This window comes from Schistocerca cancellata, chromosome 5 (genome assembly GCF_023864275.1).
Source record: "Schistocerca cancellata isolate TAMUIC-IGC-003103 chromosome 5, iqSchCanc2.1, whole genome shotgun sequence".
Lineage (NCBI taxonomy): Eukaryota > Metazoa > Arthropoda > Insecta > Orthoptera > Acrididae > Schistocerca > Schistocerca cancellata.
This window is the reverse complement of record NC_064630.1, coordinates 418379328-418392932: the sequence shown is the minus strand read 5'-3', so window position 1 is coordinate 418392932 and position 13605 is coordinate 418379328. Positions and strand designations below refer to the sequence as shown.

The 13605-nt window shown below is 43.7% G+C and overlaps 1 protein-coding gene across 1 annotated transcript in view; it reads right to left on the bottom strand.

Annotated features, from left to right (window-relative positions):
* Positions 1 to 13605, bottom strand: part of LOC126187777 (bestrophin-4) — a 554440-nt gene that overhangs the window by 264847 nt on the left and 275988 nt on the right. The window contains exon 3 of the mRNA XM_049929045.1: positions 9095 to 9266. Within this exon, the coding sequence (XP_049785002.1) occupies positions 9095 to 9266 (172 nt within the window). The remainder of the gene's footprint in view (positions 1 to 9094; positions 9267 to 13605) is intronic.

The window sequence follows — 13605 nt, the reverse complement described above, 5'->3', positions numbered from 1 at the left end:
TTATTTATGTACTCCATGCTATTGTCGACTTCTTTCTCCAGAAACACAGGAATATCTGTTTCCTTGTTCTGATCCATTCGATAAGGGTAACCAAAGAAAAATCTTCGTAGATCTTCTAACAACAGATACTATGTATTACACCCATTACTTCTCTAATAATCAGTTTTTCCACTAGATCTATTGAGTCCAGCTTATAGCTCGTTTTTTATTTTTATTCTAATTCTTTTTTCGATCAAAAACCTCTTTCTCAATATCCTCCGGATCACAAGAAATCGCTATGTAGAACCACCTGTGTTTTGGTGGTAAAGGTAAACCTGCTTTGTCAGTGCAATTCAGTATAATGAGGCACAGCTGCATTCGTGAACGGGATCATCCGTCTTGTGTATAATCTTTAGTTTGTCAATACGGCTCTAAGGATCGGTTTCAGTTTTGGCCGTGCGCGTATAACCCGCCGACATTAGCTGATGAAGTTTGCGGAGAGACGGAATGTGATGACATATCTGCGGAGCCCAAGACACGTCGAGTAGTTCTTTGCTTTATTGGCTTTGCGAACTCACAACCAAACTGTCACATATCGCCGTAACCTAGATCTCGTCTGAAGACGGCCAAACCAGCCTGAAATTGGTTATGGGAAAATAATCATAAAAATGTGACTGGTCGCAGTTTTTTCAACGTGTATCAAAACTAATTCTTACTAACACGCGTACACCACAGCACGCTGTGTTACACAGCAAGAAAGGAAACAAATCATTAGTGGTCCTATATATAGCTGCGAAACTCCGCTGTCACAGTAACAGCCGTAGGCTCCGCAGCTGATCCAATGGCGGAAGAGCGGGTTGGGGTGGCCGGGTGGGGGGGGGTGTCATAACCCGAAAAGAACTTTCTAGTAAAAACGTTTATATCTTACATACATCGATCTCTAAATTTCTCAGCTAACTCCCGGAGAATAAATAAGCATAACAACGAAGGCTCCCGAAAATGACAAGGAAGCCTAGAAATTACACACTGTGGTACAAGCACAGTACTTCTCAATTTCTTGAGTGCGGCCTACCATTCACGACCTCACAGCATTTGCTGCCAACAACAAACCAGAAATGGTTCGAGTATCGACAACGAGGATGGGCACACCACAGTAACTCAGTGAGGAACACAGAAAGAGGAAAAACTTTCATTAAGTAATTAATTACAGAAAGACTGACTGTCCGAAAGTCGGTGGAAAGGAGTAAAAGAAAGAACATTCCCCTTATATCCATGCTCGTATACCCGTTACCTGTAGAGTTGTATTTTCAGTCGTAGGGCTACGTGAAATACTGGAAATGGTGAAAGCACTTAGATTTTGTATCGTGTAAATAATAATACTGTCAAAGTTGTGAAAGTTTGCTGCTGTTATATTTCTTAAGACAGTACCATGACCCACTTCTTTTAGTTATTTTTGGACGAATTCTTTCCAAATGCTGTATTTCTCTGAACTGCAGTTTCTAAGAAGTTATACTTAAGCGATGTAGTAAGCTATGCCCTGAACAAATTATTATTGTTTATATTAAAATATTTTCATACATTTTATTACTATTATTAAATTTACTATGATTAAAAATTACTATAATTAAAAATTACTATTATTAAAATTGAAGGTAGGGATTACGGGGCAGGAGACAGCAACCAGTGCATATTGCCAATTTACGACGAGAAATGTGTCACCACTGGAAGCTACCCGCCGAATGACAAACCATAGCGACGTTATTCCACCAATTGGTTGTGTGCCACATACACTCACTGGTTGGAGGGCCAGCCATGACAAAACTATTCCACAAGGCGAACAAGATACTTGAGAATTGTGAAATATCATCGGGCTTAAAAAGTTGTAGGTGCTGACAGATGTGAATATTTCCAAAACATCACTTTAAGGGAAAACTGGTAAAGGTGACCTCGGGGGACATCAGATTGCCTTCTGGAGAACTGTAGGAACACCCGAAGCAATATTGAATATACGGCTTGTCTTAAAAGATATGTTGAGCTAAGCAAACTCACATTTATAACATTTGTACATTTAGACAAAGCTTTTGACATTATTAAATGGAATACGTAAGTTGAAATTCTTCAGGTAACATTATAAAATACAGAGAGGGAGAGGTTATTTAAAAATTTGGCAAAAAGCAGCATGTGCTTATAAGAGTCGAAGCAGGTAAAAGGGATGCAGTGATTGAAAATGTAGTGAGACCGGGTTGTAGCCTGGCGCCGGTGGTGTTCAATCTGACCATTGAACAGGCAGTAAAAGAAAACCAAGGAGAAATTTGGAAATGGAATTCAAGTTAAGGGAGAGGAAATATGATAGGAATGGATAGCGTCCCTTTGATAGAGGACCTGGCCTATTTCCCGTCGTTGTCAGATCAGAATTGGTATTGGATATGTAAAGTTCTTGCCATCGATTGAACATAAGCCGTAAGATTCGTTCTATCTTCCTGTATTATCGGTGGAACAATACGGAGACACGGGGGAGCGCCGCCGGCCGCGGTGGTCTCGCGGTTCTAGGCGCGCAGTCCGGAACCGCGCGACTGCTACGGTCGCAGGTTCGAATCCTGCCTCGGGCATGGATGTGTGTGATGTCCTTAGGTTAGTTAGGTTTACGTAATTCTGAGTTCTAGGGGACTGATGACCACAGCTGTTAAGTCCCACAGTGCTCAGAGCCATTTGAACCATTTTTTTGGGGGGGAGCGCCAGTTGTTTCGAAACTGATCGATTACTTTTTATACCGGTTGGAAACAAGAGTTCCGACTAGCGTCCTGCGTATTCCTTTCTCTGTATTACTGCACATTACATACGCCGGTCCAGATTGGTACTTTCACCCACTCAACAAAATAAACTTCCTATTTACACATTATACTCTCCATTGCTCTCAGAGAAGCGATACATTTAAATATTTACATATACGGCGCTCAGCTAAGTGGCTACCACCGTTGCAACTAGCCTCTCTAACTGGGCGCGCCCACTCGACCCCGTCCAGGACTGTTACTACTATAGTCAGCCCGAAACACTGCGCTCAGTTCACACTGTTGGCGCGCAGAAGGCGCTTCTTTTGAGTTACGTAGTATTAAAGTTATTAAAGAATAGAGTTAATGAAAATAATCTCAATTTTGTATGACGTCTTACTACTGAGAATCGCTGTATTAAATGTTAATCAAGTCAAAACATAAATATTTAAGTTCAAATGGCTCTGAGCACTATGGGACTCAACTGCTGAGGTCATTAGTCCCCTAGAACTTAGAACTAGTTAAACCTAACTAACCTAAGGACATCACAAACATCCATGCCCGAGGCAGGATTCGAACCTGCGACCGTAGCGGTCTTGCGGTTCCAGACTGCAGCGCCTTTAACCGCACGGCCACTTTGGCCGGCATAAATATTTAAAAAACTAATAAAAACCTTATACATCAGCTAAAATTTACATACTAAATTACTATGTGAGGCTTGGGTGCGAATAAAATGTCTCACAGAGCCAGGAATGTCAATTGTTTGTTGTTCTGGTCTTCAGTCGAGAGACTGGTTTGATGCAGCTCTCCATGCTACTATATGCTGTGCAAGCTTCTTCATCTCCCAGTACCTACTGCAACCTACATCCTTCGGAATCTGTTTAGTGTATTCATCTCTTGGTCTCCCACTACGATTTTTACCCACCACGCTGCCCTCCAATACTAAATTGGTGATCCCTTGATGCCTCAGAATATGTCCTACCAACCCATCCCCTCTTCTAGTCAAGTTGTGCCACAAATTGCTCTTCTCCCAAATTCTATTCAATACCTACTCATTAGTTATGTGATCTACCCATGTAATCTTGAGAATTTTTCTGTAGCACCAGATTTGGAAAGCTTCTATTCTCTTCTTGTCTAAACTATTTATCGTCCACGTTTCACTTCCATACATGGCTACACTCCATACAAATACTTTCAGAAACGACTTCCTGACACTTCAATCTATACTCGATGTTAACAGATTTCTCTTCTTCAGAAACGCTTTCCTTGCCCTTGCCAGTCTACATTTTATATCCTCTCTATTTCGACCATCATCAGTTATTTTGCTTCCCAAATAGCAAAACTCATTTACTACTTTAAGCATCTCATTTCCTAATCTAATTCCCGCAGCATCACCCGATTTAATTCGACTACATTCCATTATCCTCGTTTTGCTTTTGTTGATGTTCATCTTATATCCTCCTTTCAAGACACAGTCCATTCCGTTCAACTGCTCTTCCAGGTCCTTCGCTGTCTCTGACAGAGTTACAATGTCATCGGCGAACCTCAAAGTTTTTATTTCTTCTCCATGGATTTTAATTCCTACACCGAATTTTTCTTTTCTTTCGGAATGTCAATTATAAATCTGAAATTATTCGCTGTCCTTGTCTGTCTCCTATGCTCGCAGTGAGACATGGCCGCTGTGCACGTCTGGAATATTCGGATGGGCGATGCACACTGTCCAATCACATTGATGTGACCACCTGCCAAAGGCCGAAATAACCACCTTTTGCAGCGTGGATCGGTGAGAAAGGTACAGGAAAACTGTTAATGAGGTTCTGGAAGGTACCGACAGGGATGTCGAGGCATGCCGACTCCAGTTCCGGGGACAGATCCGCTATGTTTCTCGGTTAGGATTCCATGGCGCGATCAGCCCGATCGAGGTGGTCCCACAGATTCTCGGCTGGGTTTAAATCCGGGGAGTTTGGTGGCCAGGTGAGTACAGTAAATACCTTCCGGTGCTCCTCGAACCAACCTCGTACACCGTGGGATGTCTGACACGGTTCGTGTATGATATCGTGCTGAGGAAGAACAGACTGCATGTAGAGGTGGACATGGTCCCCATGGAGATATGCATACTTTTGTTGATCCACTCCGCCTTGTAGAATGACGAAATCACCCAGTGAATGCCACAAAAACATTCCCCAAACCACGACGCTTCCTCCTCCGACCAGCAGCCTTCCGACAATTGTTGTAAGGTGTTTGCTTTCACAAGTTACACGCCATACACCCTAACGGCAATCTGTGGTCTAGGCTCCCCCCCCCCCCCTCCCCCCTCACCACTCAGTGAAAGTCCAGTTGCGATACTGGCTTACAAATTCAGCCTTCATCGCCGATGGACAGCAGTCAGTATGGGTGCATTTACCAGGCGCCTGCTGTGGAGGGCTGAAATGCAGCAACATTCGCTGAACGATCGTTCAAGAGAGACTGTTGGTAGCCCCTTGATTCATCTGGGCCGTCAGCCGCTCAACAATTGCACGTCTATTCACCGGTACACCTCTCCGCAGCCGTCGTTCCCCCCTATCGTCTATGGCCCCCGCTAACTCGGAGCCAGTTTTGGATAATGCCATTTTGTAATGCATGGTATAGTTTAAACATCGCACCACGTGAACAATTTAGAAACTTGGCCGTTACGGAAATATTTCCGCATTTGGCCCGAAAGCGTACGATTATTCCCTTCTGGGCGTCAGATAAATCACTTCGTTTCCGCATTACGACGACTGCACTGTTTTCTGCATCCTTTCACATGCGTTATATACCCTACATTGCTAGTGCTGCCACCTGGTGGCTGAATTGTTATCTACGCTGATGTCGAACAAAGTCAGTGGTCATATTGATGTGAATGGACCCTGTACTACGATTCGGCGTGACCTGAACCAACTTCTTTCGCAAGGTCGCCCCTCCGTGGCTTCAAGGCCCGCGGGAATAAGCCAGCAGACAACCTCTAGAGTCCAAAGTTCTTTCCGGCCGCGGTCCCATTCACGACGGCAGGCCTTTCACCAGTGTGGTCTCACCGTACAACCAGTCACCTACCGCCAAACTTTGGCACGGTATCTGTCTGTCTTTGTTCCCAGGCCTAAAAGTATTGTTAGATACATCAGACTGTAGTCCGATTAAAATTACTTGATAGTCTGTTACTTGTGTTTCAGTGCTGCCACATCCGCTGTCGGCTACCGCTCGGTTACAGGCGACACACAAACACGGCGTATCGCTTCACAAACGTTGTTAAATGTGTAACGTGGATCAGTGCTGGAAGCACTGACGGAAATGGGAGATGCTCTGTCGGCTGCTGATTTTAAGTAACTAGTGACTGAACTGCGGTAGACGACGCGTTTTGTGTCCCTGAATTTAAACTCGTCTCCTAGGCTAACCACAGCTTCGTGATGTGCACTTTATCCTCGAAAACGCCAACAAGACAGTAAAGTTGCTTAATATGTTTCTCTGCGTAGCCATTTTCCGCAGCAAAATTTCAGTTTCAGCGCTAAAAGCAAACTGTAATTTCTCGCTGCCATTGGTTACCTGAAATATCCTCACACTGGTTACACGGGATACCGTGTTACCAACTGACGGCGAGTCCTGATTGGCACTAGGTTGTAGATTGTACGCGACATAAGCATATTCCAAAGGGAAAAAAAAGGATCATAGGAAGAAAAATAAGAGCAAATGAAAAAAGTCAATACGATAATGAAAATGACGCGGCAAAGTATTAGAAATAAAAAATTACATTTAAACCGATTAATTATGTAAAAATGATGATAAAAGTCTTTTGATTAGATTTAGAAAAATAAAAAAATTCACTGCATTTGACGAGATTCGAACTTACGACCTCCCTCCACGTCAGGTTTATACACTAAGCATTAAGTAATGTCATTTCTCTAGAGAAGATTGTTGTATTTATGACTCTGGTGACCCAGTTGTAAGGACTGATTGCAGCCTTCAAAATTTCGGCTTCAAGCAGTGTCATGTAAGCCGATCTCTTTGATTACAATAACTGAACGTGAGGTACAGAATCGCGTCTCGTGCAGATGGATCCAGTAGTATTTAATTAGTGCTGTGTATTTCTTAGGATCGGTTGTGTGTGTGTGTGTGTGTGTGTGTGTTTTATCGTGTGGTTATAATATGTGATGAAATATTAAACACAAGGGTCAGACCCAGAATTCGGGAACCAAACACATCAAGGAAAAAGGTGGACAAGGAGTTAGAAGTGAACTGATTAACTGTTATGGCTGTTTGGCAACAGCAAGTGGTTTTGGCGTGACGTTTAGCGCTTTGATTGGTGGAAACCAGCTACAACGCGTTAAGTGTCAATTATCAAGTTATTTTAATCGGACTATAGTTTACAGCTCTTCCCAAATCCTAAGGCTCTAAACAAGGGGTGGCCAAGATTTCGGCTCACGGGCCATGCCCGGGCCAGAGTGCCAAAGCGCTCAGCCTCACTTCACATTTCCCCCACCGCCACACCGCACTGTCTGAGCGAGAGGAGGGGGAAGAGAGGAAAACAGCGAACGTGCCGCATTTAAATGGCAGTACAGTCGTACTGCATACGATCTGGTTTTATTTTCACATTTCTCAATAACATAGATGACAAACAAAACAAGTTTGCAGTATTAATTAATTATTAATTATTCAGTATAAAATTAATTATTAAGACATAATTTTTATCTGGCACAACCAGTCGGCATACGGACAAACGCAGACAATTTCAGAGAGTTTCGCACTCTAGGTACCATGTAACTGTCACTTATTTAGTTACATAACCGGAAAAGCACTTTCACACAAATATGTCGCTCAATGTATTCTAGCACTTTTGTAGCCTCATTATGGAGACTTGAAGAATCCACCTGGGAAAAGCACTGCAGACGTTCTGGGCAGTTTTAACTTAGAAAGATTTGTAATTAAAACTAGAATTGACTTGCAGGTCAATCAGTTACATTTGCGCATGTACAGGGGCGCTTTCGACTGAAATGGCAAACGGTCTTGAAAACAGATGTAAGATTGACAGTGTCATCAAAACCTTTATAAAACTATCGTCGTAATTCTTGCAAGCCACAATGAATTCTTCACACCTCGCGCTTTCTTTAAGGGCAGTGAGCTTATGGACTGTCTTTGTCAGAATACGTTCTTCATGAAGGCTATTTTCTTTTTAAATGCATCTATGCCAAATCGGAAAGAAGTTACCTTGCAATGTCTTACTGTGGACGGTGTGCAGTTAAGTTCAATTAAAATGCGACGTCTGCAATCCATTCCAGAAGTACTAATTTTCGTTCCTGTACCCCCTTCTCCATCATAAATTCAATAATAGTGGAATTACAATGAAATGAACACCCTTAGCTGCTTACAGGCGTTGACATACGTCAACGGGGACAGATGACAATGTGTACCCCGACCGGGACTCGAACCCGGAATCTCCTGCTTACACGCAGACGCTCTATCCATTTTCTTTCTTTCTTTCTTTCTTTTTTTAAATCTCATTTTGTTTGCTTCCGTTCGTTTCATCTGCTAGGGGCGGACGTCGTAAGACGCCCGTTTAAGTTCTTCGTTGATCGATTAGCTCAGTTTTTTTTTATTACAGAGGGCAGCTAACCCTCTGACCGAACACGCTGAGCTACCGTGCCGGCATCCATCTGAGCCACCGAGGACACAGAGGATAGCGCGACTGCAGGGATTTATCTCTGGCACGCCTCCCGCGAAACTCATATTCTCAACGTATTGTCCCGCACTACATTCGTAGTGCCCCCGCCCATTATACTCATTACTCGCGGCGCGTTACCGTTTCCCGTAAGAGTCCGGGCACTGTTTGTGCATTCGCACAGAAGAAGATGGTCAAGTGGCCGGTGAGCCTTAACTATATATTTACTAAGATGGTATGTCCGAAACAACAGATACTATCTTAGTAAATATATCAATAATAGTGGCACTAAGACGATTCTTCTGCTGGGTATACAAATAGTCCCTAGCACATGGGCTATCCAAAAACATTTGACCCTACCTATCAATCACCGACACAACCCGATTATTTGAGTACTGGAAAATCCCGTTTTTATGCCCGGCGTTTTGGAACATATTAGGTACGCATGTTGTCGCATGCATACAGATATGCCCATGAGATATAGCCATTTGAAATGGGGCCACCTTGACTCAACCGGTGTTCTACGTTTAACAGCGCGCGCGGCGGACGACAAGCAACGTTACCCTGCCGCTCTCATGTCTACAGCCAGAGGCGTGATGCTCTGTCTACACCGCTCGCGGTACAACACTAGTGCCGCCTGCAGCGGAAGGCACGTGCAGCTGGGACAGATGGTACTTACGACGCCTGGGATGGCGGCGCTGACGAAGAGCGCCAGGGAGTCTGGCCACGGAAGGAGGCGGTACTGCTCCCACCAGCGCTTCACGATCATGCTCACGTAGAAGCCGAGCACGAACGACATCGGGATGCTCTCGCTTTGCTGCGCGAAGTAGTTCCGCACCTTCTCGAACGTCCTGCACATACAAAACAACCATATCAGCGCCGGAACGAAACATCCATAACCAGCAACACAACGAAATATTCTCCACAGTGCCCAGTTCTATTTCGGCATGGCTAATGCTCAGGGCAACGACAACTTAGGGTACTATGCAATTAGTGTTTGCTTAGAAACTGGTACTGGCATGCGTAATCAAATACAGTGATATGTAAACAGGCAGAATACGGCGCTGCGGTCGATAACACCTACACAAGCGGCAAGACGCAGTCAATACCTTCGCTGCGCAGTGCCGATGGTACTGTTACCGACAACTGTGCCCCTAAAGCGGAGTTATTGAACGCAGTTTTCCGAAATTCCTTCACCAGGGTAGACGAATATTCCAGAATTTGAAACACGAACAGTTGCTAGCATGAGTTTCTTAGAAGTAGATACCTTAGGGGTTGCGAAGCAACTCAAATTGCTTGATACGGGCAAGTCTTCACGTCCAGATTGTATACCGATTAGGTTCCTTTCAGATTACGCTGGTACAATAGCTCCCTACTTAGCAATCATATACAACCGCTCGCTCACCGATAGATCTGTACCTACAGATTGAAAAATTGCGCAGGTTACACCAGTGTTTAAGAAGGGTAGTAGGAGTAATCCATCGAACTACAGACCTATATCATTGACGTCGGTTTGCAGTAGGGTTTTGGAGCATAAACTGTATTCAAACATTATGAATCACCTCGAAGGGATCGATTTATTGATACGCAATCAGCATAGTTTCAGAAAACATCGTTCTTGTGCAACGCAGCTAGCTCTTTATTCGCACCAAGTAATGGCCGCTATCGACAGGGGATCTCAAGTTGATTCCGTATTTCTAGATGTCCGGAAAGCTTTTGACACCGTTTCTCACAAGCGACTTCTAATCAAGCTGCGGGCCTATGGGGTATCGTCTCAGTTGTGCTACTGGATTCGTGATTTCCTGTCAGGAAGGTCGCAGTTCGTAGTAATAGACGGCAAATCATCGAGTAAAACTGAAGTGATATCAGGTGTTCCCCAGGGAAGCGTCCTGGGACCTCTGCTGTTCCTGATCTATATAAATGACCAGGGTGACAATCTGAGCAGTTCTCTTAGATTGTTCGCAGATGATGCTGTAATTTACCGTCCAGTAAGGTCATCCGAAGACCAGTATCAGTTGCAAAGCGATTTACAAAAGATTGCTATATGGTGTGGCAGGTGGCAGCTGACGCTAAATAACGAAAAATGTGAGGTGATCCACATGAGTTCCAAAAGAAATCCGTTGGAATTCGATTACTCGATAAATAGTACAATTCTCAAGGCTGTCAATTCAACTAACTACCTGGGTGTTAAAATTACGAACAACTTCAGTTGGAAAGACCACATAGATAATATTGTGGGGAAGGCGAGCCAAAGGTGGCGTTTCATTGTCAGGACACTTAGAAGAAGCAAAAAGGCCACTAAAGAGACAGCTTACAGTACACTCGTTCGTCCTCTGTTAGAATATTGCTGCGCGGTGTGGGATCCTTACCAGGTGGGATTGACGGAGGATATCGAAAGGGTGCGAAAAGGGCAGCTCGTTTTGTATTATCACGTAATAGGGGAGAGAGTGTGGCAGATACGATACGCGAGTTGGGATGGAAGTCATTAAAGCAAAGACGTTTTTCGTCGCGGCGAGATCTATTTACGAAATTTCAGTCACCAACTTTCTCTTCCGAATGCGAAAATATTTTGTTGAGCCCAACCTACATAGGTAGGAATGTTCATCAAAATAAAATAAGAGAAATCAGAGCTCGAACAGAAATGTTTAGGTGTTCGTTTTTCCCGCGCGCTTTTCGGGAGTGGAATGGTAGAGAGATAGTATGATTGTGGTTCGATGAACCCTCCGCCAAGCACATAAATGTGAATTGGAGAGTAATCATGTAGATGTAGATAACAAAATAAGACAATGGTTACTGCTGCTACAATGGCAGGTTATCAAGATTTAAGAGGGTTTGAACGTGGTGTTAAAGTCGGCGCACGAGCGATGGGACACAGCATCTCCGAGGTAGCGATGAAGCGGGTATTTTCCCGTACGACCATTTCACGAGTGTACCGTGAATATTAGGAAAAAGATCCCGCAAGAACGGGACCAACGACGACCGGAGAGAATCGTTCACTTGACAAAAGTGCAACACTTCAGCATGTTGCTGAAGATTTCGATGTTGGGCCATCAACAAGTGTCAGCGAGCGAACCATTCAATGAAACATCATCAATATGACCTTTCGGAGCCTAAGGCCCATTCGTGCTTTACGCCTGTCAACAGCGACATTGGATTGCTGGTGACTGGATACATGCTGCCTGGTTGGACGAGTCTAGTTTCAAATTGTATCGCGCAGATGGACGTGCACAAGTATGAAGGCAATGTCATAAATCCATTGATCCTGAATGTCAGCAGGGGACTGTTGAAGATAGTGAAGACCGTGTAATGGTGTGGAGTGTATGCAGTTGGACTGATATGAGACTCCTGAAACGTCTAGATACAACTCTGACAGGTGACACGTGCGTAAGAATCTGATCTGATCACCTGCATCCATTCATGTCCATTGTGCATTCCGGCGGACTTGGGCAATTCTAGCAGGACAATGCGACACCCCACACGCTCAGAATTGCTACAGAGTGGCTCCAGGAACTATCTTGTGAGTTTAAACACTTCCGCTGGCCACCAAACTCTCCATACATGAACATTATTGAGCATATCTGGGATTCCTTGCAACATGCTGTTCAGAAAAGATCCCCGCAGGATTTATGGTGTCAGTTCCCTCCAGCACCACTTCAGACATTAGTCGAGTCCATGCTACGTCGTGTTAAAACACTTCTGCGTGCTCGCGGGGGACCTACACGACATTAGGCAGGTGTACCAGTTTCTTTAGCTCTTTAGTGTATATACCATTCAAATTTTCAACTTGTTTGAGCCCTCTTCCTTCTGTCTATGAAATGTACATATACTGTAGCGGGAATCCAATGTTGTAATCTATAATATTGGAAGACAAGATCACTTGCTGTGAAACAGTTTATTTCATGACAAGTTTCGACAGTAATTAGCTGTCCTCCTCAGAGTTTAGATCTCCCAGAAATATAACTTCATACCAGTATCGTCGACATACTGAGAACATGCTCTAATTATAAGAATACAGCTCCACACTAATTCGTCAAATATATAAAACATGCTAAATAAAATATCTATAGCTCCAATAAGGAGCATACGAACAAACCCAGGTAATCTTTACTAGTGTACATGTTTTTGCTCCTGTATTCCTTATTGTGCTATGGCTATGTTATTTAGCAAGTTTTATATATTCGAGAAACTAGGGTGCAGCTGCATTATTATAATCGAAGCATGTTCTCAGTAAGTTGACGAGACAGAGCTAGTTACTGTCGAAACTGGTCATGAAATAAACTGTTTCACAACAAGTGGCGTCAGATGTCACGCATTTCTGGACAATGCCAGTCTCCTTATCCCTAACACCGCACTTTCTTCGATAATATGTTCTACGGCTCTTATCTTCTACTCCAACTTTGCAAACCATGAATGCCTACGCACAGAATCCACTAAGATGGAACGACAAAATTTGTCGACAATGCACTGTGACGAGGGCTGATATCTACGACCTTTTTTACATTGGTATATGTGGAACAAAGCAAATGAGTCACGTCTTGTCGCCTGACGTAAACTGTGTGCCTGGAAACAGAAATGCCGCGGGATCGAATACCGGTCGGTCCACGGATTTCTTTAGCCTGCCTTTGCCTGGCTTTTACCTCTCAACCATGTGAGGATTCGCCAGGAACGACACGTGGTTCTGGTTCCACGTCAAACTGTAGGTCCACTTTCCCCGGTTGGATAACTGAGGTAGGCCACGATAGCCGCCGAAGGAGCGACAAATTGAAAGACTTGCGCGAGACCGTTGAGCCACACGAAATAATAATAATAATAATAATAATAATTATTATTATTATTATGTTGAAGTTCTTTTGACTGTGTTTGCTTTAACAATACACATGTTTTTGGATGGGATCCACCTTTAGCAAAACACAATTTTGTTTTCTATCCCAAACATGTTTCACTGCAGTTGCAGCATCATCAGTCGATTTTTTATTTTATGGCTTTACCACATGGTGTGGTTCTCCTGTTTTTACGGCGTGTATTATGTTTTTACAGTGTGTCTTTTTTACAGTTTGTCATGGTTTTTTTCCCCTCATCTTCACTGTGGAGCTCTGCGTATTGAGCTGTCACTGTCACTGTTTCACTGTTCAACAGCTGGTAAATAGTGAAACAGTGACAGTGACAACTCAATACACAGCTGGTAAACAG